Source organism: Topomyia yanbarensis, chromosome 3 (genome assembly GCF_030247195.1).
Source record: "Topomyia yanbarensis strain Yona2022 chromosome 3, ASM3024719v1, whole genome shotgun sequence".
Taxonomy (NCBI): Eukaryota; Metazoa; Arthropoda; class Insecta; order Diptera; family Culicidae; genus Topomyia; species Topomyia yanbarensis.
The window spans coordinates 256793494-256820651 of record NC_080672.1 but is presented as its reverse complement, the minus strand read 5'-3'; the positions used below and the strand labels follow the sequence as shown (position 1 = coordinate 256820651).

At 39.3% G+C, this 27158-nt stretch overlaps 1 protein-coding gene across 1 annotated transcript in view; it reads left to right on the top strand.

The window, feature by feature from the left end:
• The first annotated feature begins 85 nt into the window (after positions 1-85).
• Positions 86-27158, top strand: part of LOC131687881 (probable chitinase 10) — a 57613-nt gene continuing 30540 nt past the window's right edge. Inside the window, 6 exon segments of the mRNA XM_058971971.1 lie at positions 86-213; positions 266-722; positions 17939-18158; positions 18161-18472; positions 18530-18912; positions 19578-20266. Of these exon segments, the coding sequence (XP_058827954.1) occupies positions 156-213; positions 266-722; positions 17939-18158; positions 18161-18472; positions 18530-18912; positions 19578-20266 (2119 nt within the window). The 5' untranslated portion in view covers positions 86-155.

The window sequence follows — 27158 nt, the reverse complement described above, 5'->3', positions numbered from 1 at the left end:
GGTACGTAGGTTGCGTACTATTTATGTTAACTTTAAAATTCTCGCTCATTTGTATCACAGAACTGTAAGAGCTTGCACAAGCGGTAATAGCAAAGTTTTATCAATAGTGTGGTGATAGTTCGTAGCGGAAAATTAGTAATATTTTTTAGTCCGTTATGTGGCCTATTGTACTACTAGTTTTAGGAATATTTATTCCAATCTCTAGTGCTGAAAGTAAGGAAACATAAATTGGATTAACAAAATTGAACAAGTAGTATACTTTCAGAGAAAATTGTGTGTTATGTTGGCACTTGGTCGGTGTATAGACCAGGTCGTGGTCGTTTCGATATCGAGAACATCAACCCATTTTTGTGTACTCACCTCATTTACGGATTTTTCGGAATAAACGAAGACGGTACAATACGGATCATTGGCCCGTACTTGGACTTGGAGGAAAACTGGGGTCGAGGTCACATCAAACGTTTTAATGCGCTCAAAGTAGTGAATCCTACACTGAAAACATTGGCTGCCGTAGGAGGTTGGAACGAAGGATCCCGGAAATTCTCGTCTGTTGCGACAAAACGTCCACTACGGCAGACATTCATTCAGGATGCAATCGATTTTTGTAAACGGCACAATTTTGATGGCGTGGATCTTGACTGGGAATATCCGGCACAGCGGGATGGAAACGAGACAATCGATAAGGAAAATCATGCAATATGGCTCGATGAAATTCGAAGTGCGTGAGTACAGTTTTTCGAATGGTATGTGGAAAGATGCCTTCGTCAAAAGTTGTTCCGGGTTTTGTGAAAGACACACTATTCTTCCTCATGACATTGGCCGTCCTACAAAACTCCTCGCGTTGTTCCTGGTAAATCCGTTCTGTTTATTCTTAGGGCTTATATGTATATGTTGTGCTAGGCCAGAAAACCGAAAATAAAAATTAAAGGATCGTGTACAGGACACCACCACGGTGACATTGAAAATGTAGATTTTTCCAGGATTGCGAAATATAATTCGCGAATATGGTTTAATCTATCAAAACTACCGACTCATATGAGGATGGGAGGCTATATAGTCTTCAATGAAAACTTACACACTGCAACATTTAAGGCTGCCACAATGGAACAACTACAATAAAGTCCATAGTGAATATTTTTTATGACGTGTCCTTTTGTCTCATCTGAGGACAGCTGTTTTTCTACATTAGTAGTATCCGGAAGTACCCTATTTCATTAGTTTTTGTATAGAATTAGCGATCGTTTTCTGATGTATCGCTGTTTTTTCCAGTCAGTTTGAATTGTTTTGGCGTCACCGACTGCTATCTGTTTTTTCCAGAGATGATTGTACGAAGACTGAAGCCAAAAGTTCCAATCGAACCCAAAACAACGGTTCCAAACGAGCAATGTAAACAAACATGGCGGATTTAGGAAGTAACTCGTGGAGAGTAACGACACTGAATCCCTCCGGATAAAGACTCGACACGTCAATCGTTTGTTTACCATTTATCTGTCAGTGTCATTCCAATCGAACACGAGATCTGTCAATAACCCTCGTTCCAGAAGGATTCGAAGCGATTTTCTTCGGATTGAGGGCTTTTGACAGGTTTCGTGCTCGATTGGAATGACACTTACTGATAAAAAATAAGAATAAGATAGAGTTGGCGAGTCTTTATCCAGAGGGATTCAGCGTCTTTAGTGGAGAGTATTGAGATTGAAATGACGAGGAGTGTACACTTTATATGCATACATACTAAATAACTTTTATGATACCACTAAAGTACGACTAAATTTTGAACACATTTTAATCATTACAAAGCCATTGATCGATTATCTAGTCTCTCATTTTATATAACTACTTTGAAACTTTGAACATTATAAACTTATCGACTAGTTTTCTCCTATTATCCTCCTTTATATCCCTGTAGTTAGGGTTGTGGTACCGGTAATACCGGTACCGAAAATCCCGGGAATACCGACCCATTTTTGGTGCCGTAATACCGGTACTGAACAAAAGCCAGTACCGGTATTTTCGGTACTATGCAATTTTTTTATGACAAATATCGGTCTGCAAGATAACGTTTAATTATATTAATTTGCCTTCTAGATAAATCGTTGAGATGACACCTTTGTGTAGGAATGAGGTTGGGCCATCATCATAATAATTCTAGAAGTTAAAATTTTATTAGCGACATTCTGATTGGTTTCCATTATTCACTGGGTGGCGCGTAATAAGACTATCCCGATCAGAACATCATAACAGAAAGCTATCAAATTTATATCTCATGTTGATATTTATTACTCTCTGTGTTATCTTTATGATATACCGATCAGGAATGCAAGAAAACTTATATCAATATTATATCTTCTGGTGCTATCATTGGATTAATAATATGATATTAATGTACGTATACAACGATGATGTTACAGTAAGTTATATATTCTTTCACAATTATCTTTGAACGCTGACGGTTATACAAATGACAGTCTATTTTCTTATACACTGAAGTCTCTTTTTATGCGTCGTAATTCAACTTTTTAAAAGCGAATTTTCGAAGTTTTTGATTTTTGATTTGCGTTTTCCACATGGATTTTCAAAATTCCGCATTTTGAGTATAGACAAGTTTTAAATGCATGTGGTCGGAGAACTTTTGGTGAGGTATTTGATTGACTTACTTGGTTGCAGTTGGATTAAGAGATGACATTGCCTATTTGCTGAGATAGTCGCATGACACACAACTTCGAATAGGAGGCGTATGATTTAAATGTTAAAGCCATTATTATAAAAAAGCTTTGGAATCGTGAAGTTATCAAAGAGCTTTTCTAAAGATTATAATTTTCCTATAAAACTTATTTCGTAGAACATGCAGGAAGTATCAAACAGTCCAGATGAAATAAAGAAACGCGAATTGAAATAAAAAAGAATTTTTAAACTAGTTTTTATGGCTTAGTCAAATGAGTATATAGTAAATTTTATAATCTATGCTGAATATTGCGAAAACGAGTTTTCAGGTTACAAAATACTATCTGATATATTATACTGATCTCCAAAATTTTCGTAGTGTATTTTGAGGATCTTAATAAAACTTTCAGTGCGATTGCTCCAATTTATGCGGGTTTTTATGAACAATCCAAACTTATCCAGTTTGTGGGTTTCTAGTTTGTGCGTTTTTTGAATTTCTAAACTATCGCGACTTTTTTATTTTATCTTCCGCATAATAAGTGTTTCAGTTTATTTCAGTATTATATCTTTTCATTTCCCGTAAGATAAGGGATATCAAATTTAATGGTTGAACTGACAGGTGATTTGATTGCATTGTAGATAATTCTTGAAATATCCAAAAACTTTAAAGCAAAAATATTGTTAATTTCCTTCTTAAAATTTAATCAAATTTGGGAAAAAATGTGCAACAGAAAAAGCATTAAAATATTCAAGAATTCATCCCATCGAAGAAACATTAAAAATTTCTCGAATTTTCTCATATATCTGTTATATTCGCAGTTAATAGATATAACTTCTGTGAAAGATTTGCATTTCTAGCAATTTATTAGGTGCAAGATAATTGTACTTGTTTGTTTAGTCTTCCCCATATCAAAAATGCCAATAACAAATTCACAAAAGAGACTTATTTTGAAACCTCAAAACTCATTTGTTGCTTTGAATCTATGCGGAATCCTAAATAAGATTTGTCGTATTCTCCGTAAAATAATGTACGTGAAATATCCGCTTAATGTTACCATGCCGCATCGACATTATTTCTAAAAACCAGGTTAAACACGTTAACGTACAAGAAAAGCGCCAAAGCGCATTATTTAGAATCTAAAAATAGCCCCTCTTTCCTAATCTGAAAAGATATTATAAAGCTATTCAGTCTATCGTCATATAGGTAGCTGTATTAGTAAGTAAAACTGAATAAAAACAAAGCGTATGACACTAGGAAAACAAACAGCACTTAGGCTTGGGCAAAGTTCAATGTGTGCGTTCTGAAAACGTCTTCTGCATCTATAATCATTTTGCCCTTGACGGAGGCGTGGAACACTATGCTAACACTAAACATCAGTCGAAAACAACGTCGTTGGTTCATGTAGGAAACTTCCCCATCAAACTCAGAATACCCAGGTTCAAAGCGGCAATATCGACAAATAATAATTTGCGTGTCATATAGGGACCATTCATAAATTACGTAACGCTTTTAGGGGGGGGAGGGGGTACGACAAGTTGTGACAAGTTGTGACATAGGGGGGAGGGGGTGTTAACTAGATCGTTACGTAACATGTTTTCATCGAAGAAAAAAATTTTTTTTCTTGGAATTTGTTACGTAACAGGGGAGGGGGGGATGGAAAAATTTGTGACACTTTGTTACATAGGGGGAGGGGGGGGGGTCAATTTTGGGCAATTTTTGCGTTACGTAATTTATGAATGGTCCCATATTCACAATACAATCAGCCAGCATGTATGCAATCATTTGGCAATGCTATAAAAGCTCTTGCTGCATGAAGCTTTTTGCTCCCAGCAAAAAGCGCCCTAATGTATGCTTTATTTTTCTCGTATTCTATTTTTAGACGTGCACGCTAAAATCGTTGATATTATACAATAAGTAATATAAGCTATGTTGAGGTCAATTATGCTATCTCAAGTTGTTATGATCCTGTTATATTGCTATCAACGTTTGTTATAAATGTGATATTCGTAGAGAATTTTTTGTTAGAATTTTTGTTATTTTAACACCTAACGGTTTCTACTTTATAACAAAATTTGATACGAAATTTTTCGTAACAAAATATCAGCATGAGTTATTATTGTGATATTTCCTTCTGATCGGGTATGGTCTAAGTCATGTCTGTATTTGGTTTGCTCTTAAACATTTATCTATAAAAGAACGAACAGCGATATAGTAGCTAACAGTTTTAGACTTGGTGAACTGCTTCAAATGGGGCGATTTGTAATTATTGGTGATCGGAAAATTCAGCAAAACTCCATAGTTTACAGGAAAGCAAGAAGCCTTGATATGCATTAGAGAATAGTAGGCAAAGACATAAAGGTCGAAACCAATTTTCAGAAAAGCAAGAAAGGAAATGCGATTGACCTGCTCGGATTTACTGCCATTCTAGCTTTGATTTACTGTTGTTAATAGGGTTTCATACATTTACCATCTGTTCAAGTCGACGAAAGTCACATCACTTAGCAGTAATTGATATCAAAGTGGCCTAGATTTCGAAATAAAAGAAGGTGCCCAATACGAAAAATATCCTCTGTGAAATGAGTCTTGCCATTCCGAAGCAATTAAAAACAATAAACATTTTTTTTTATCAGCACAAATCAATCATCTGAGAATAAGATCATCAGTTTGAGCATTCAATTTCAGTATGAAACTTTTTTCGAATTTTTTAAAAAAAATATTCGAGTACCGGTACTTTACCGGTACGAAAAATATCCTCTGTGAAATGAGTCTTGCCATTCCGAAGCAATTAAAAACAATAAACATTTTTTTTATCAGCACAAATCAATCATCTGAGAATAAGATCATCAGTTTGAGCATTCAATTTCAGTATGAAACTTTTTTCGAATTTTTTAAAAAACATATTCGAGTACCGGTACTTTACCGGTACTACCGGTACTGAGGGCTTCAGTACCGTAGTACCGGTTCTCGCCAAAAAGGGTCGGTACTGCGAACCCTACCTGTAGTGCAACGAAAAACATTTACACAGGCTTAGTTACGTGTATCAATGCGTTTACGAGTTGTATGATTGAGTACTTCGCGAAATATTTCTCAAAACAAATTCGTCAAGCATCCATTCCCAGTCAAAAAGGGCAAGTTGCTGGCTTACGAGGGGCGATTTGCCAACTCGGATGCGCTAATTGCCCTTCAATTTGCCAGCAAATTGCTGGCAATTAGGGGGCTATTTCAAATGCAACATTTGGGCGATTTGCCGCCGTCATTTTTTTGCCGCCCAACCCGCCCTTAAATCGCCCCCAAATCGCCCACGGAACGCGCCATTTAATTGCCTAATATGAAAATTACAAATAATACTTATTTTCGGATTCATTATCTACTCACATATACTTACCAGTATACTAGGTAATCACCACCAACTTATAAGAAGAATCAATGGTGAAATTGGTATTGCACTCCAAAACTTACCACAATCTGACTTTCATTAAGACTTTAGGTCAGAGATCTTGTTCCACTATACTTACACACGATTCCACAATTTCCCACATTCTTTGGCTCAATGGAGTGCACTAGTCAACCAAAGTACAAGGGAGAAAACACCAATTGTTCAAAAAACAATTTCAAGCTTAAGCCAAACATAAACCGCCATGTTTGAAAAACGCGTAAAACAACCAAGTCCATTTCAGCCGCCAGAAAATTTGTCTAAGTAATGAAATTGCCTTTAAATCGCATTCGCAAATTGCATTTGTTCCGAGGGGCAATTAGCACAGGCGAGTTGAGTCAAACTATTTAAATCGCCTGACCGTGTTCGTCCGCATTTTTTTGACAGGGTTAAAACAAGTCACACGCTGTTTACACAAAACTCCTGGATGCCAAAACTAACAGTAAAATAACGTGCAGCCAAATTAACTGTTTTTCTCTCCGCGTGTCTTTATATTTAAAACATCGTCTTTGGTTTTTTCTATCTACAAGCTTGCGAATGCAAAGCAAAATAAAGATGGACAACAAACAAGGTGGATAGTGCTATCTCGACATCAACGACTTGTAGCCAGTGCGCTGTGGCCTACATGAAATCCCTTTCCACATTAGTCAAAAGTTGACTTGATTTATTTTATTCATGTAACGTAATACATATTGCCTTTGTTTCTTGTAACAGTTTGGAAATAGAATTCAAGTATATAAATTAGTATTCGTATTTTAAAAGTTTAATCACTACCCTAATTATCAATTACTGAGCACCTAATCTGTGTTATGCTATATTTCTCCTTGGTGGAGAAAAATTGAGGTAAAACTATTTTTCCCCACTAAGAATAAAATTGCTTAAACACAGCACAGGGCACAAAACCTATAACCAAACTAGTTATGGAGGTGCATTTCGAGTTCCTCTCATCAGAATCCGACCCTAATTTAGTGACAGGACTAAGCTAGAGCCGGATTGACGCTAGCTCAAAAAAAACGAAAACACAATTTGTGTTTCTGAGCTAGCGCCACACAGTAGCCGGACAAAACCTATGTTTCAAATATTGATATTTTTTATTTTTCCTAGGTTTCTTTTGTATTGAATGAGATATTCTCCAAATTTTTTGACCACCGAATGGGAATTATATTTTAATAGCAGTTCAAACGTCGTTGCGTCAAACAATACTAATGAAATTCATTTTCGAAATCACAGTATCTATCTTCACTTCAGAAATATGTTTTAATCTTTCAATATTATCCGATTTGAGCACAATTAATTTCATTTTAAAGGGAATTTAAAGAACTTTGTTGATCATTTCAACATGTTCGCCAAATTTGATTCGAAGTTACTAATTTACGTATATATCTTAAGTGGGTTGATAGCAAATTGTTTTGACACTGAAAATATCTTACTGCACTATCTGGGTTAGGGTGTCATTCTAAAATTTAAAATCAAACGACGTCACGTTTTTGCGTCGCCTGTTTGAATCAGTTGTTGCTCTTTTGCCAGACAAGTAACATCGTGCCTATAGCGTCTCGTACGACAGATTTGAACACCCAGCACACTACGCTTCTATGAATGACATCATCCTCGACTATTTAAAGAATATCATTCCTCGAGCGAGTGCATTCTCCTGCCGAACGTCGGGCCGTAAAGAGAAGCAGGTATGTTGCTCTGCGATGAGTGCTGCATTTGATCACTGCTACCGCTGGGAGTGGGGACGACTACAGGTCTAGGCATCCAGCGTCCAAGCGCTCGTGATGTCTCCTTTCCATGGCTCTGATTGGCTGTATTGATTTAGCTGATGACGTCATCCTCAGATATATAACTTTCAGCATTGTGCGAGCGAGCTCATTCTCTGGTCGAACGTCGTAGCGGACACTATTGCAGTAGCCGACAGATATATTTAATGTATTTACACCGGCACACTCTCTTGCTCATTTCGATTTACGGTACTTGTTCCGCACAAAAGATTAAAATTTGTGTGTATCGAAAATGTGTCACCGTCGAGGCAATTCAATTAAATAAAAAAAGCATAATTAAAATAAAGAACAAAAAAATGTTACATGTTGTGCTTGTGTTTAGGATTAAAAAAATATAATTATACACGTATTAAAAATAATAAAACTTACCTTAGTTTAAAATCAAAAATCACACTCTAGGAACAAAATTTAATAGACAGTTAGGAGATAGATAAAACAAAATTTGTTGAAACACATTTACAAGATTCAACCCTGTTGTTGCTACCAACGTAATAAAAAGGATAAGACTGTCGGAGTCGAAAAGGGAATAAGAAAAGGGAGCTAAAAAAAGGGAAAAAGGAAGAGCTACTGGGTTCTGAGCGAAGGGAAAGGTCTATTACGGTGCAACCATTCGACGAAGCACATCATCGAAGTTTTTTGACGAAGATTTTTAAAAGTGAAAATTAACACCGCAGTTGAATAATTAGCTATTCACCACGGTTCAAACTACCAACGATTCGGTGGAAAATAGATACGAATCAGGTACGTTGGGTCGATTAAGACCAACCCCGAGTTCTAAACTAAAACCCAGTAGCAAGCTAACCTTCCTTTCCGCGTGGCGGACTAACTACCCATAGGACCCGAAAATCTAGCCTGAAAGCTCTAGCTGCGGTTAGCAGAAGCGAGAATCCGCCCAGAGACAAACCCGTGGGAACCGATCGGTCCGGAAAGACGATCACGGGACACTCGAGGAAGGAATTCGTCCGACACGTGTATAGCGAAGCACGAACTCCAAGCAGGCACACGACGACTAGCAGCCAGCGATCGTCAAGAACCACGCGGGCGGCGACGATCGCTACAGCGTATTCCAGCTTCTCCCGCCCCGCGATCTACATAACGCCACAGCGTAGATCACTTCCCGCCTTCAACATCACCATCACGAGCAGCAGCAGCAGCAGCCGGCCGGCCAACATACACGCCACACCAGACACACATTGTAAGTTGATAGGGAATAAAAGTGTAAATTAAAAAGAGTTGTTTTACGTTTCTTCCCGGTCCCTTAATCAGCATCTTTATTGAAGAGCCGACCCTGAGAGCAAGCGTGCTACTCACGATCGAGCTAGCGGCCCGAAAAAGAAGGCTGTTGCAAAGCCCAGCCTCACTAGATCCCCGTGGCTTGACCAGGGATCGAGGTCCTTGCACGGTTAACCCTTCTGGACCGTAGAGTAACAAATGGCGCCCAACTAAAATTATAAGCTGATTAAGAGATCGAAGTAACGTTTAAACAAGGAACCCTAGAGTGTGTGAGAGAATAGAAAGCTGGTAGGAGCTGAAAAATTCGTTTGATAGGTTAGGAAGTGAAAGGCTAAGATGGTAACCAAAAACGTGCTCCCCCTGAATGATTAAGTAAAGTTATCAGTTTTACTAGACATCAGTCTACTAGTGCGCGTACGCCTACAAAAGCGAGTAATCATTGCAGTAATAGCATCGAATAGCGGGAGTTTTCGGATTTATTGATATATTTATCGTTTATCGGGTCTTGATTCGGCCAATTGCCAAAACACTGATTTGTTTGATAAAGAGCGAATTTATTTTGATTGCGAATATAGATACACCCTAGTTTAGTTAATTAGTGAATTGATAATTGCTGTTCAGTTCTGTTCAATCGACAGATGAGCACAATGGATTTGCAAACGCTGTACAGAAACATTGAAGTTTCTCACCTCTCTATTCAGGAGGTTGAGCACGAGCTTGCGACTCGTAACGAAAGGAACGCAGTGGACGAACACGAGAGCATTAAACGCAGGAAGTTGAAGGATAGAATGAAAACGGAGAGAGAAACACAAGCTTTTAGTGTGTCTCCCAGCCGGAGAGGGGTTCGGGAGGAAATCGCAGTTATCGGTCCCACGCTGACGATAATTAGCGGATTGTTAGAAAATCCCAAGGCCGATGTTCGCCAACGAATGAAACTGAAGACACGGCTGATACATTACCGCGTCCGAATTTTTCTTCTTACCAAATCTCCAGGGTCTCATAAACATGAGCCAGAGATCACTCGGTTAGGAAAACAAGCAAATGCTATTTTCCAAAAGCATTTCCCTGCACTGAAGTTGTCAGACGATGGGTTTACGGATCCAAAGCCTTTGGAGGCCGACATTTCTTTAGCCTTGGAGGAAGTTAGATCGGAAATTGAAACTCTTAACGAAACAGTTTTGGGGATTGATATCGAAGAGGAAATGGGAGCTGTCGCTTTATCGACAGGAGGGCTAGTAAATAAAACATTAGAAATGAAAAAAATAGAAATGGAATCTTCGAAGGAGAGATCTAGGGAAATAATGAATGTGCTGAACGATTACGAGCACGGAAAAATAGAAAATACTACAGAGTTGATCAAACATTTCAAAGATTTTGTGCTTCAGACCACCGAGCAACAAAAGCAAATGAGAGAAAGGGAGATTGCATTAGATGAAAAGAGAATTAGGGAAGCTGAGGAAAACATGACGAGGAAGAAAAGACTTGAAACATTGCTGATTAACTTGAATGACAGATTACAGATTGATAATGAAGTTTCTAATAGGAGCAAGATTAGCAAGTCTGCAACGGATGAGCGAATAGAGGAAAAAACTGAACCAATTATAGAGAATCCAACCGAGAGGAATTTCAAAATTAAAGAGAGGTCGGCATCTGAGAGCCGTAGCGAAGTTAAAACGGAGAGTTCCTCTGATGAAAGTATTGGTAAACCGATAAAAGTTGCAATTAAAAAGAAGAAAGAGAGGAAAGATATGAAAGTTCATTCGAATAAGCGGAATAGGAGGAAAATAAGAAGGGTAAGCTTTTCGTCGTGGTCATCGGAAAGCTCAAATTTGTCTAGCTCGAGTTCAGAAACCCTATCAGACTCGTATAACGCTAGGAGGGGAAGGGGACTGACTAGAAAGATGAAGTGGGAACAGGAAAGTATTAAAAGAATATCAGTATCAGAATGGAAAGTAAAATACGATGGAAAAGATCAGGGTAGGCGATTAGCAGAATTTCTCAAGGAAATTAAAATGAGATGCAAATCAGAGGGCATTTCGGAGCGTGAACTATTCCATCTTTTCGCTGGCCGTGCAAAGGATTGGTTCATGGATGGGTTTGAGAATCGCGAGTTTCGTACGTGGTCAGAGTTGAAACGCGAGCTCAAACGTGAGTTTTTGCCTCCTGATCTGGATTTCCAGATCGAACTTCAAGCCACCGCACGGCGTCAAGCTCGTGGTGAGAAATTTGTGGACTATTTCCACGAAATGCAAAAGTTGTTTCATTCAATGACGAGACCAATTTCAGAACGTCGTCGATTCGAGATAATCTGGCGTAATATGCGCTTTGATTATAAGAATGCAATGACGGGCGCGGGAGTAAAAACTCTTACAAAACTGAAAAGGTATGGTCGAATCATCGATGAAAACAACTGGAACATGTTTCAAAAGCCACTTGATCCCCCGGTGCGCTCTAAAACTACTTACGTTAATGAAATTTCAACCAATCAGTCCAAATCTAGCTATGCGAACTCTGGAAACAATTCGCAGAATAAACCTAAAAGTAAACCAAAAGGTGATGAAAGGGAAACAGATCGGTCTAAAGAACCAAAGGAGGGAAGAGGGGAGAAAAACGAAGGTTCGTTAGACCCAATGGAGGGTTCCACGAGGGGTACCTGGCAGGCTTTACTAGAACGATATAGACGCCCCCCTATCGGCACGTGCTATAATTGCCAGAAAGTCGGGCATCACTATGTCGAGTGTCCAGAAAATCGACGAAAATTTTGCAGAATTTGTGGCTTTGCTGATGTTCTCACGCACTTGTGCCCCTACTGTCAAAAAAACACGCAGAATTCAGCTTGAGGGGGCAAGTTGAATTATCATCCACAAATCCTACCACTGAGATAACTCACAATCTACTGACGAATGGATTCAGACCTGTCTCTGAGTTTGATTACTGTTCAGATATGGAAGTAGACGAGATTTTTGTGAGATTAGGTGGCGATAACCGACCTTTTGCGAGAGTGTTTGTGATGGGAAAAGAGATAATCGGGCTGTTAGATAGCGGAGCGCAGAGAACTGTTTTAGGTATTGGATGTAAAAAACTAGTGAGAGAACTAAAACTTGAAATATTTCCCACTAGTGTTTCAATAAAAACGGCTTCAGGAACACCTGTCGAAGTAGAAGGCTACGTTCACTTACCCATTACATTCAACAATGAAAACAAAATCATCCCAGCTCTTATAGCCCCTACATTGAACCGGAGGTTAATATTGGGTTTTTCCGATTTTTGGAAGGCCTTTAGGATACAGCCTACCGTAGAAACCGACAGCAACAGGGAGAGGGAATATTCAGATGTAGATTGGTCTATTGATGAAGTGAATGTAGCGAGAGAGGAGGAAGGGAGGGATACGCTCACGGAGGAGCAAATTTCACAACTCGAACAGGTTAAAGCAGAATTCAAAATAGCCATAGAGGGAGAAATGCTGGATGTCACTCCTCTCATCACTCATAAAATAGAACTTCAAAATGAGTTCCAGCATTCTCCACCTATTAGAATTAACCCATATCCCACGTCTCCGGACATGCAAAAGAAAATTAATCTAGAGTTAGATAAAATGCTTTGCCAAAAGGTCATTGAGCCGAGTAGAAGTGACTGGTCGCTTAGCACAGTCCCCGTAGTAAAACCTAATGGCTATGTTTAGATGCGAGACGATTGAACGATCGGTCTCGGAGGGACGCTTACCCCCTTCCTCATCAAGACCGTATACTAAGTCGACTGGGAGCGAGTCGGTATTTGTCCACAATTGACTTGACCAAAGCTTTTTTACAAATACCACTTGACCCCGGTTCGCGAAAGTATACGGCTTTCTCGGTGTTGGGAAGAGGGTTGTTTCAGTTTACCAGGCTACCCTTTGGACTGGTGAACAGCCCAGAATTGCAGGGATACGATTTTGAGATACGGCACAGACGAGGCAAGGAAAACGTCATACCGGATGCATTATCCCGCTCGTTGGAAACTGCAACATTAGAATCCGATGGAGACATCTGGTACATTGACATGTACAATAAAGTACTTGCGTCTCCAGATGAAAACATCGACTTTAAAGTTGAAGATGGGAAATTATACAAGTTTATCCCTTCCAAAACAGAAGTTCTAGATTTTCGCTTCGAGTGGAAGCTTTGTGTTCCGGAGAAATCTAGAGCTGATATTCTCCGAAGAGAGCACGACGAAGCGCTTCACATCGGATACGAGAAGCTAGTGGACAAAATCCGAATGAGGTATTTTTGGCCGAAGATGGCAGCCTCTGTACGAAAATATGTAGCACAATGCCGGGTGTGCAAAGAATGCAAACCATCGACCGTATCGCAACATCCAACAATGGGTAATCCTAGGTTAGCAACTAAACCCTTTCAGATCCTAGCAATCGATTTCATTCAATCGCTACCCCGATCGAAGTCCGGGAACATGCATTTGCTAGTATTGCTGGATCTGTTTTCAAAGTGGACGGTCTTGGTGCCGGTTAAAAAGATCTCAACTCCACTTGTCATTAAGATCCTCGAGGAACAGTGGTTCCGTCGCTTTTCGGTCCCAGAGATTATTATCAGTGACAATGCGTCGACTTTCCTTAGCAAGGATTTCCAAGGGTTCATGGGGCGATATCAGGTGCAGCACTGGGCCAACTCAAGGCATCATAGCCAGGCCAACCCAGTAGAGCGCCTGAATCGCAGTATTAACGCTTGTATCAGAACTTATGTCCGAACTGACCAGCGACTTTGGGACACGAAAATTTCTGAGGTAGAATATGTGGTCAACAATACTTCCCACTCATCAACTGGGTTTACCCCCTTCAAAATTCTTTATGGTCATGAGCATATTATTAGTGGCGAAGAGCATCGCCGAGATGTTGATACGTGGGATTCATCTGAAATAGAGAGACATAACCTAAAATTAAATGTAAATAAGGTTATATATGATAGTGTGAAAAAGAACTTATCCAAAGCTCACGAGAAAAGTTCCAGGGCCTACAATTTTCGATTCCGTAAGCCTGCTCCTGTGTACCAAGTAGGGCAGAAGGTTTTTAAGCGCAATTTTGCTCAATCTTCCGCCGCGGACGCATACAATGCCAAGTTAGGGCCCGCTTATATTGCATGTACAATTGTTTCTCGTCGTGGTACAAACTCATACGAACTTGTTGATGAATTTGGCAAAAACTTGGGGATTTTTTCAGCTGCAGACCTCAAACCGGGTACGTCCGAGTAAATCGGACAAATTTATTCACCTCCGAGTGTAATTAGGCACTTAACTTTTAGCGTTTTGTACAGTTTTTGTGGAGCTATTGTGTAGCACCGCGTCAATTTGGTTTGAGTGATCATGATCGTTCGTTAAATTTGTTATATGGATAAGAGAGAGAGAGAGAGAGAGAGAGAGAGAGAGAGAGAGAGAGAGAGAGAGGGAAACGGATCGATGTAATGCGAATTGAAAGGCCTTTTCGGTTATCGCACTTCATCAAAAAGGGCAATTAAAATAATGTCACTTAGATGTCACTGTTTGTTTTGTGTGGGGAGCGAATTTGGAGATAAACCGGCAAATGTAATAAGACTTGATATGAAATTCTCCAGCTCGCCATTTGCAGTTTTTAATGAACTAGTTCAAACTGCAGCCACCAATTATATTTGTTGTGATTCTTGTCCTGCGAAGCAAGTGTTGAGATATGTTTTTCGTTCGGTGTTCGTTACATCATTAATAGATTCGTTTAATTAGTTCCGGAGCGAGAATATTCTCTCTTCCTCAAAGCAAATGTTTGTTTTGGAAAATTGGGAGATGAGAAGATTTGATAATCGATCCACGAGCACAGAGTCGTTGAAAATAGCCTTCCATTATATGAATGAAAGCAACTATTCGATACTTTGACGCATAAATTATTCGCTATTGTTTGTTTCGAGAGCATATTAAGGTGCAACTCAACCCTGGGCTGGTATTTCGTAGAACTTTAGAGTAAAACAAAATTAATTAACAACTTCGTTATTAATTAATTTTGAGAGGGAGTAGGTGGTAGTGTTACCGTCGAGGCAATTCAATTAAATAAAAAAAGCATAATTAAAATAAAGAACAAAAAAATGTTACATGTTGTGCTTGTGTTTAGGATTAAAAAAATATAATTATACACGTATTAAAAATAATAAAACTTACCTTAGTTTAAAATCAAAAATCACACTCTAGGAACAAAATTTAATAGACAGTTAGGAGATAGATAAAACAAAATTTGTTGAAACACATTTACAAGATTCAACCCTGTTGTTGCTACCAACGTAATAAAAAGGATAAGACTGTCGGAGTCGAAAAGGGAATAAGAAAAGGGAGCTAAAAAAAGGGAAAAAGGAAGAGCTACTGGGTTCTGAGCGAAGGGAAAGGTCTATTCCGGTGCAACCATTCGACGAAGCACATCATCGAAGTTTTTTGACGAAGATTTTTAAAAGTGAAAATTAACACCGCAGTTGAATAATTAGCTATTCACCACGGTTCAAACTACCAACGATTCGGTGGAAAATAGATACGAATCAGGTACGTTGGGTCGATTAAGACCAACCCCGAGTTCTAAACTAAAACCCAGTAGCAAGCTAACCTTCCTTTCCGCGTGGCGGACTAACTACCCATAGGACCCGAAAATCTAGCCTGAAAGCTCTAGCTGCGGTTAGCAGAAGCGAGAATCCGCCCAGAGACAAACCCGTGGGAACCGATCGGTCCGGAAAGACGATCACGGGACACTCGAGGAAGGAATTCGTCCGACACGTGTATAGCGAAGCACGAACTCCAAGCAGGCACACGACGACTAGCAGCCAGCGATCGTCAAGAACCACGCGGGCGGCGACGATCGCTACAGCGTATTCCAGCTTCTCCCGCCCCGCGATCTACATAACGCCACAGCGTAGATCACTTCCCGCCTTCAACATCACCATCACGAGCAGCAGCAGCAGCAGCCGGCCGGCCAACATACACGCCACACCAGACACACATTGTAAGTTGATAGGGAATAAAAGTGTAAATTAAAAAGAGTTGTTTTACGTTTCTTCCCGGTCCCTTAATCAGCATCTTTATTGAAGAGCCGACCCTGAGAGCAAGCGTGCTACTCACGATCGAGCTAGCGGCCCGAAAAAGAAGGCTGTTGCAAAGCCCAGCCTCACTAGATCCCCGTGGCTTGACCAGGGATCGAGGTCCTTGCACGGTTAACCCTTCTGGACCGTAGAGTAACAAATGTTGAGCCCTAGTTAGCTCGACCCATATCGTAACCCTACCTATTGGGGCCGTACACAAATGACGTAGCTTTTTCGGCGAATCACGACCCTTCCCTCCTTCTCGTAGCATTTTGTCACAATATTCCCATTCGTCACACATCGTCACAAATTTGCTACACCCCTCTACCCCCTAAAGTGCTACGTTATTTATACATGGCCTCTGGCACCGTACTGGCTGTTGTTTAAAACCTCAAGTAGCATAGTTTGTTGATATACAGTATTCTTATGTCGAGATCTCAAGGAAAAAGAGCCTCGTCTTTATTCAATAGTTCTCTTATACAATATATTCAAGCCACAGACAGAACATATCGCTTGATCAAATTAGCACTGCTTAAAGTCAAAATGACACCGCAAGCTTCAACGATAACCAAAATATTTTCTTTGGCATAATTGAAATCTATTGGTCGCGACTAATTTGACACCAACACCGGCCGGCGCCAATGCATCAGCCTTCGGTGTGTGGCGTGTAAAGGAAAACAAAAAAAATCTCGCGCGTTTGCATGGTTGCAATTTAGTACTAGTATTTTATTGATATATGCCCGGAAGGCAACGTACTAAATTGCAACCATATATAGCACGAATACTATCTAAAGTGACATGCACTAGATAGCGTGGAAGACGTTATTACCCCACACTCGTCATGTCTTCTGGACGAATCACTTTTGTTTGGGTGACCACGTTTAGTTGCAACTCTATTGTAGATCGAGATCAGTTGTAATAGCATAGAGAATTGATAATATCTGGCAATAGGAAATCATCTTTCAGCTCCTGGTAATCCCAAGAAGTTTATCAAAACTGGGACCGGTCAGGTCTGATTGTAGATCGCGCAAGGTAGAGGAAAGAATGTTAGTCTGACACTAGATTATCATTGCTGGAGGCCGTATATCAACCCTCCGGAAGTCGCGTGCAGAACGTTCTGAAATTCAAGCGAAATCGTTTTAGAGTTTCAGGAGGTTGTCTAAATGAAGATAAAGACCAGACTACGCTCCCCGCAAGGGGCCATCCATAAATTACGTAACGCTTTTAGGGGGGAGGGGGCACGACAAGTGGTGACATGTTGTGACATAGGGGGAGGAGGAGTACGCTAGATCGTTCCGTAGCATGTTTTCACCGAAGAAAAAAAAATCAATTTTATTCAAGGAATTTGTTACGTAATAGAGGAGGGGAGGGGTGGAGAAATTTGTGACAATTTGTTACATGGGGAGAGGGGTACTCAATTTCGGGATTTTTTTGCGTTACGTAATTTATGAATGGTCCCCAAGTGCCACGGGAGGAGTGTGATTGTTCGTAGTGATAGCACTGAAAAATGGAATTCGATATGTTCGGAATTTCTGGGCATCCGACCACCACGAGGCACAATAAATACCTGAATAATAGTTTTAATAATTTCTCAAATGAGAATATCTTGAAACATACTTGAATCAGAGATTTTTTGGCAGAAGTCTACCAAGAATTAGGCAAAGCTTAAAACAAATACAAATAAAAATAAACACACAGCCTAATTTTCGATTTGGAAAAATATTCTCTGATGAACTACAATTATTATTTTTCACAGTTTCGATCGCGAAGGTTTGATCCTGAGTGCAGCTGTTGCCTCAGCACAATTTTCCGCGGAGAAGTCTTACGACATCAAAAGAGTTTCAGCTGCTTTACACTTTCTGAGCATTATGACCTATGATATGCATGGTGCCTGGGATAACCATTGTGGTTTGAATTCACCTTTGTATGAAGGATCGGCAGACAAGACCGACATACAAAAGCAGTTGAACATTCACGCATTCACGCAAGTATTCACTATTGGCTTTCACAAGGCACTCCGAGGGAGAAAATAATATTGGGTATTCCACTGTACGGCAGATCTTTTACCCTCGTCAACCCTGCCGATAGCCACATTGGTGCTGCCACGACTGGTCCTGGCATTGCAGGTCAATACTCCCAGGAGCCAGGAGTGATGGGCTATAACGAATTCTGCGAGAAGCAACAATCAGAACAGTGGCAGATTCACTTCAACGAAGAACAAAAGGGCGTTTTTGCTACTAGCGGAAATCAATGGGTTGGTTATGAGAATCCGGAAACGATCGCACTAAAGGTAGCTGATTCATTTTGATTTAGCCTATAAATGAAATTTACTTTGATATTTTAATAGATGGAATATCTTTTGAATTTGGACCTCGGCGGAGCAATGGTATGGTCTTTGGAAAGTGACGATTTCCTGGGTGTGTGCAACGATTCAAATTATGTCTTGATGAACACCATATACCGTTCTTTCCACAACGGCACTGAAGCACCTGCTGTACCTACTACCCCTGCAACATCTACTACGACATCGAATTCGGCATCTGCAACTCCTAATGAATGTTCTACAGAGGGGATATATCCGAGTCCAAACTCGTGTCAAGAATACTATGTTTGCACCAGCGATGGTCGACGTTTCAACTTTTCCTGTCCAGATGGATTATGGTTTGACCCGGTGTTTAATTTTTGTAACTGGCCCGAACAAGTCAATTGTGATTCATTTGAGACGATTTAAATACTTTTTAGTTAATATAGGGTAACAAGCACAATTTCGCTGTTTCTATTATAACCTTAACCATTTGAAGCCATTTGTTAAAGAAGTGTCTGTCATCTTTGTTGGTTGGTTTGTTTCTTTCAAATGATAAAAAACAAGTCTTTTTGTAAGCATTCATAGTTTATGTAAAAAGTACATTTCTAGGCGTTTACTGCAACAAATGTGGCTGAATAGTAAATAATAAATATATATTTTATAAATAAAATAACTAGTTGCCTGTGTAATGGACAGCATATTTTTTGTTATTCGTCTAACTTAAACATCTATTATATCACTCTATGCGAACATTCCGTGGCCGTGATCGCCGATTCAGTTCCTTTCCAACGAGCCGCAACAGTAGCAAAAGTGCACATAAGTCCGAAGCTATTAGCATATAGAAAACGTTTTCCCATCCGGAAGACGATACAAACCCTGCAAAAAGTGGCCCCTTCGCCGCTCCTGGAAAACGAAATAAAATTTCATAAAGATCACTCAGTCAGATCATTTGGGGTTTAAAATTTTACACGTATTTTAAGTCTATCAAGCGTTGCGTTGCGTTGTAACGATTTTGGGAGTTGATCACGAGCACTCGCTGTGTTCAGTCGCATTCATAAATCGTGTCTAAATACAACTGTATATTTCTCAGTGATATTATCGTACTGACAATTTTCGAGCCGAGTCTTTCCGCTCCCGGTCAAAAACGGATTCAATCCGATACAGTTTCAGCTAGTGGCGAACCAGATGGCCCAGATCAAAAACTCCGTCGTTGCATTTTAGTGCCAGTGACAAAAACTTCCACCACGAGGAAAGGCGAATCGAACCTCAATCAAAACCCTAACCTCACAATGGAGATCCAATGCGATACCGCAAATAGCTTCGATGTTCTCAACACGTGGAATTCAGAAGAAATACCAGTAATTCCTCAGAAAACTGGACGATCAAAACGTAAAGATAAAATCCCACTGATTACGCTGACCGACTCAAACATTCCGGATGCACAAGGTAAAGTTCTTGCCGCTGGAGTTTCCATGTACAGCCTTAAACGAACGTCTATAGGCGTGAACATTTACATTTTCGCCTTGGATGATTTCAAAAAGTTAATAACTTTTCTAAAAGATCGAAAAGTAAACTTCTTCACATACGTGCTTGAAGAAGAACGCATCACAAAAATCGTGTTATCAGGTCTCCCAGACCTGGACATAGCTGAAGTCACAGCCGCCCTCAAAGATGTCGATATACATCCATCTGATGTGAAGAAGATGACCTTGAAGAAAAAACGATACGATGATCAAGCGCTATATCTACTTCTCTTTCCGAAGAATAAAGTACAATTGAGTGAGCTCAGGAAGATAAAAGCCCTCAACCACTGCATTGTTCGATGGGAATTCTACTCCAACAAGACAAAAGGCCCTGTACAATGCAGGAATTGTCAAATGTATGGTCATGCGCTAAACGTAACGAATTCATAGCTGGTAGAAACCGTTTCCTGCAACTATCCAGAAAGCCGCAGTCGCCCGGCTACAGGCCACAAGCAAATGCGTTCCCATCTCTACCTCAGCGCCCAGAAGTAACACCACAAACACAACACAATCATCGCCCTTCGTATTCCTACGTAACTAGGAACTATACATCGCCTCCTCAGGGCAACTCACACAGCACCAATATAAGGTACGGGCAGCCTACGTCTGATTTTAATTTATTTTCCTCCAATGAAATTATTAACATAATTAATGATGTTTTCACGCGGTTAAGCGCATGCACAACCAAACAAGACCAGATTCGAGCAGTTCTTGAAATTACTTCCTTCTATTGCTTTCCAAATCATGACTAGTGCGAAAGACAGGTTGAATATTGTTTATTGGAATGCGAACGGCATTCATAGTAAAAAACATGACTTTTTTCAATTCCTCGCAACAAATGATATCCACGTGGCCCTTATTAATGAAACTTTTCTCAAACCTAACCTAACTTTTACGCATGCCGATTATAAAGTGTATCGACTAGATAGATACGGACGTAGAAAAGGTGGCGTATCTATACTTATCAACTCTCAACTGAAACACACATTACAACCAGCTTTTCAACTGAAGGTGCTTGAAGCTATCGCTATAGATGTCGTCACATCTTCGGGGCCGATATCAATGGTGTCAGTATATAATCCAGGCTCAAACAAAGACCATTCCGCCTTTTTAGCTGATGTTAGAACATTGACCAATAGTAGAAACAGTTTCTTTATTTGTGGGGATTTAAATGCAAGACATCGACTCTGGAACTGCAGTAGAGCCAACGTAGCAGGGAACATGCTATTCGAAGAGCTCCAAAAGTGTAACTTTGTTATACACCACCCCCCAACTTCCACATATATACCCAGCGATCCAAACCGTATGCCTTCAACATTAGATCTTGTATTAACAAACTGTCTCCATGATACGACTCCCCTTCGCGTCTCGAACGACCTCACATCCGATCACCTTCCAGTGTTGTTTGAAATTAACTCCTCCGACACACAAGAAAATACCAATAGAGGAATTCCAGACTATCTTCACGCTGATTGGTTTGGATTCAAATCATATCTAAACAGCAATCTTGATATTTCAAATCTTGACTTACAATCCATAACTAATTCATTTCAAATCGACAACATGCTGGAGTATTTAACCAGTCTGATTACAGAAGCACACGACCGTTATGTTCCTCTAGTCGTACCAGGAAAATATAAGCTCATCCTCCCAGACGAAATTCTGTCACTTATTCGACTTAGGAATATTAGGCGTCGTCAATGGCAACGAAACAGAAGGAACCTATACCAAAGATAAACTCAAGATAGAGTGGTCGGATGATTCCCATGTACCATCAAAATGCGACCCCTCGATGAATTTGGTTCACCGTCAGTGTGACAGCTCAATAATAAATTGAAGCGAAGCTTTGCGAAATAGAACCAACGTCGATATTTGCGTCGTATCTATGACAATGCGTTATTTCCAAAATAACAAGCAAGCTTTCGTTTGGAAAATAAACAAACTTTGAGGTTTTTAACGTTCGGTAATTAATTGATGTGACTAATGCCGATTTTGTTTTTAGATTAGTGTCACTCTAGGTTAAAGTGACCAGGCGTCCCGGATTAAGCGGAACAGTCCCGGATTAGGCGGAACAGTCCCGGATTTAAGGATGCCTCATGGTAAAATGGACCGGAAAGTTTACCAAAATTCTGCTTTTTACACCAAAATACCCATTCATATTGTTATGCGTTATTTCGAAAATAACAAGCAAGCTTTCGTCTGGAAAATAAACAAACTTTGGGGTTTTTAAAGTTCGGTAATTAATTGATGTGACTAATGCCGATTTCGATTGTACTAGTTTGGTTGAATATTTGAGAAGCATACATTTTAAGGGTTTTCTTGAGGCCTTTAGAAGTCAGTATGACTATAATAATAATTTTACACGCCAATATAGACAACGTGTTTCTTTTATAAAAAAAATTGTTTACTACATTGATTTGCTTCGTAACCATAGCATTTTTTCGACGCATTCTGAATAATATCGACGCCTATTAACGAGGGGGCAGCAAAAGCATACTATTATTCAGTTCTCCGGTTCACGGTTACTGTACCATCATTTGCTAATGGTTGGTATAGGACCTAGTAATCTTGAGTTTATCTTTGCCTATACCTTAAATCAATTTACAACGAGATTTTTGTTGAAATTAAAAAAAGAATTGAGTGCCATAGGAACGAAGCTTGGTCAAAAAATTTACAGGAAATGAACAAAAACACGAATAATCGCTGTAAGCTCTGGAAGTTCACCAAACTTGTTAAAAATAAACATAACTCGATACCACCGCTATTGTTAAATGACAAGTTATTAATGACTGAACGCGAAAAAAGTGTAGCAATAGGTAACCAGTTTGCAAATGCTCATCTCGCAACTACAAATCTGATTAGCCCATTAGAACAAGTAGTTGAAACAACTGTTAATAACTTCTTAGCATCAAACAATACGAACGCGCTTGAACCAAGTTATATGACCAAACCAAAAGAGATCTTAAACCATATTAGGAAACTAAAAAACAACAAATCTGTGGGAATCGATAAAGTTAACAATCGCTGTTTAAAAAGGCTACCAAATAAAGCATTAGTATACCTCACGTTTATTTTTAATTCGTGTTTAAAGCTGAATTACTTTCCCTCGGCATGGAAACACGCCAGGGTTATAGCGATTCCAAAACCAAATAAAGATCACAGAAATCCTCAGAATTATCGTCCGATAAGTTTACTGAGCAGTATAAGTAAAATGTTTGAAAAAATTATATTATCTCGCCTAAACAAGCATATTTCAAGCTCCAATATTATTCCAGACTTCCAATTTGGTTTTCGTGCTGAGCATTCAACCGTCCACCAGCTTCAAAGATTAGTGAACAACGTAAAAAGAAATCGAGATGTAAAAAAATCCACAGGTTTAGTGTTACTGGATAGCGAAAAAGCTTTTGACACGGTCTGGCACCACGGTCTGATATACAAACTTATTCAATTGAACTTTCCATGCTTTCTGGTTAGGATAATACACTCCTTTATTACGGACCGAAGCTTTCATGTGTCAGTAGGTTTGGAAAAATCTGAATCACTTAGTGTCCCTGCTGGCGTGCCTCAAGGGAGCGTATTGTCACCTGTTTTATACAATATTTTCACTAGCGATATCCCACTCATGGATGGGTGTGTAAAATATCAATTTGCGGATGATTTCGCAGTCAGTTCGTCGTCGACCGATCCTGAGGAAGTGAGGATAAACTTGCAGGCAGCTCTAAAGACCTACTATGAATACTGCACATCGTGGAAAATCAAGATTAACGAAAGCAAATCTGAATCCATTTTCTTTACGCGTTTTACTAGCCGTAAAAAATTCCCAGAAAAAGCATAAAATTGAATAATGTTGAGATTCCTTGGAAGGACGATGTAAAATATCTTGGGTTAGTTTTGGATAAAAACATTTTGCAAACATATTCAATATTCAATCGAAAAAAGCGAGAAATTATTAAAAATACTATACTGTTTTATTAACAGAAAGTCTAAACTAAATCTAGCTAACAAGAAACTTCTCTACAAAACTGCCTTTCGCTCTATCCTCACATATGCTGCTCCGGTCTGGTCACATTGTGCATCGACGCATCGTAAAAAGCTCCAGATTATTCAAAACAAATGTTTGAAACTTATACATAACTTTCCATATTGGTTTAGTACGAATGATCTCCATATATTGAGTGAAATTGAAACAATTGATCAGTTTTGTCTTCGTATCAGCAGTAATCATAATCAGAAATGTGCTAGCTCTACCTTTGATATGCTACGTGAACTGTCTTGTTAAATGTTGTGTTGTCTTAAATTAGTTATAAGGTTATCCATATAAGGTTTTTTTTTAATTTTCCTTAACACTAGCTCAACTATTTCTTAAAATCACCATATGCTAAAGCAAATTGTAATAACATTTATATCCAGAAAGGTTATTACCGAACTCGTAGAACAAAATTATATTGAGTAATTATACTTTGTATGAACAAATTATGAATAAAGATACTACTACTAAACTGTAACGATTTTGGTGTAGTATAGTGCTCGTAATGAATACTTTTTTTTCATATAACGTTTATTTGACACGGCATTTGCAAAAGCTTTTTGACGCCGGGGTTTTTTTTACATAACATGTTACAAAGGTTCTTAAGACTATCACGTTATAAAAAAAATTCACTTTCTAATTCTAATCATCATTTTGAATGTTTTTAATTATACTCTATTTTCTTGAATTTCATTGTAAACCTATTGATAGTTTTTCTGTAATCTTTGTTTATTTTTTTTCTTTATTTATATCGTTTTATCTAACTTAACTAACTGCGAAGAAATCTAAATTGTTTGTGGGTAGCAAGGGAAAAAACTAGAAACATTGTGGGGATAATTATATTTGAATATTTATTGTTTTCAGGAAATGATAAATATGGCTCATGTATGTAAGATCTCGTAAAGCGAGGATATCACGAACAGGTACATAGGGTGGTTTTCTTCTGGCTCGTAAGGAGTCTATTAATTGGGATCTGGCTTCACGATATTCAGTGCAAGATCAAACAACATGTTCAATGTCTTCGTAACCCTCTCCGCAAGCACATTGATTATCTTCTGCGATCCCAATACGGCGGAGATGCGCATTCAACGTATAATGGTTGGACATGAGTCTAGACATCACACGAATGAAGTTTCGACTTACATCCAACCCTTTGAACCATGCCTTCGTTGATACTTTAGGGATAATTGAGTGCAACCACCGTCCCAGATCTCCATTGTCCCATGATGTTTGCCAACTAGTAAGCGTCCTCTGACGAGAAGCGCTATAAAATTCATTGAAGGCAATAGGTCTTTCATAGATGTCACCGTCCAGTGCTCCTATTTTGGCTAAATTATCCGCTCTCTCATTACCCGGTATGGAGCAATGAGCGGGAATCCACACTAAGGTAATTTGATAAGATTTATTTGTTAATTTAGTTAAGTATTCTCGAATCTTCTTCAAAAAGAACGGAGCGTGATTATCAAGCTTTAAAGAGTGTAGTGCCTTAATTGTGCTGAGGCTATCTGTGAGGATGAAATAATGGCTCGGAAGTAAAGTATCAATGATTTCCAGACTATAGTGACCTGCTAGTTCGGCTATGTAAACAGAGGCAGGTTCTGCAAGCTTGAAAGAGATCGAGGTGTTATTGTTGAAAATACCGAAACCAGTGTAGAACATTTTATGGCAGTCAATGTGTTGGTATTTACTTATGAATATTTTAGGGATCTCCAGAGAGCGCAGGTGATCCGGGATTCCACGAATTTCCTCTTGCATGGACGTGTCGAAAAATAAAGTGGAATCGGGAGTATCTAGTATATTAACACATGTCATAACAAAACTAGAAGGCGTTATTTCTTATGACATGTGATTGAAATACACTGTCATGAATCTGGTTTGGGATTGAAGCTCGACAAGTCTTTCACAATTTTCAATTACCAGTGGATTCATAACCTCACATCGTATAAGTAAACGAGAGGAGAGATCCCAGAATCGATCTTTTCAGGGTAGAACTCCCGCTAGTGCTTCAAGACTCATCGTATGTGTCGATTGCATGGAACCTAAGGCGATTCGTAAGCAACGATACTGTATTCGTGCCAATTTAATAATGTGAGTGTTTGCAGCTGAACGGAAACAGAAGCACTCATATTCCATTACTGAAAGTATCGTTGTTTGATACAATCTTATCACGTCACTTGGATGAGCACCCCACCAAGATCCGGTTATTGTTCGGAGAAAATTTATCCTTTGTTGGCACTTCTTTATCAGATACCTAATGAGGCCTCCCCATGTACCTTTAGAATCGAACCAAATTCCGAGATATTTAAAGGTCATGACTTGGGCTATCGTTCTACCAACCAACTGAAGCTGAAGCTGAGCATGATCACGCTTCCTTGAAAAAACAACCAACTCTGTTTTATCCGATGCCTAGCTTCAAAGCCCAACTTGATAAATTATCCAAACTAACTTGCAGTGGTTGTTGTAAATTTATGGCTTTTGGTCCTGTAACAGAAACCACACCATCATCTGCAAGTTGTCTTAGAGTGCATGGGCTGACAATACAATTATCAATGTCATTCACGTAAAAATTGTAGAGAAGGGGGCTTAAACAAGAACCTTGTGGGAGGCCCATGTAACTTATTCTAAATGTTGCCAAATCGCCATATGAAAAATGCATGTGCTTTTCTGACAATAAGTTGTATAAATAATTATTTAATATTGGTGAAAGACCACATTGATGTAGTTTCTCTGAGAGAACATCAATGGAAACAGAGTCGAATGCTCCTTTTATGTCTAAGAACACAGACGCCATTTGTTCTTTTTTTGCGTAAGCTAGTTGGATTTCTGACGAAAGTAGCGCCAGACAATCATTCGTTCCCTTTCCCCTCCGAACACCAAACTGGGTATCTGATAGCAAGCCGTTCGCCTCAACCCAATTGTCGAGACATCGTAGGATAATTTTTTCCAACAATTTCCTGATGCAGGATAGCATTGCAATCGGTCGATACGAGTTATGGTCGGAGGCTGGTTTTCCCGATTTTGGAATGGCGATAACTCTCACTTGTCTCCAGTGGTGCGGGACAATGTTCTGCTCAAGAAGCTTATTGAATAAATTCAACAAGCGTCTTTTTGCTAGGTCAGG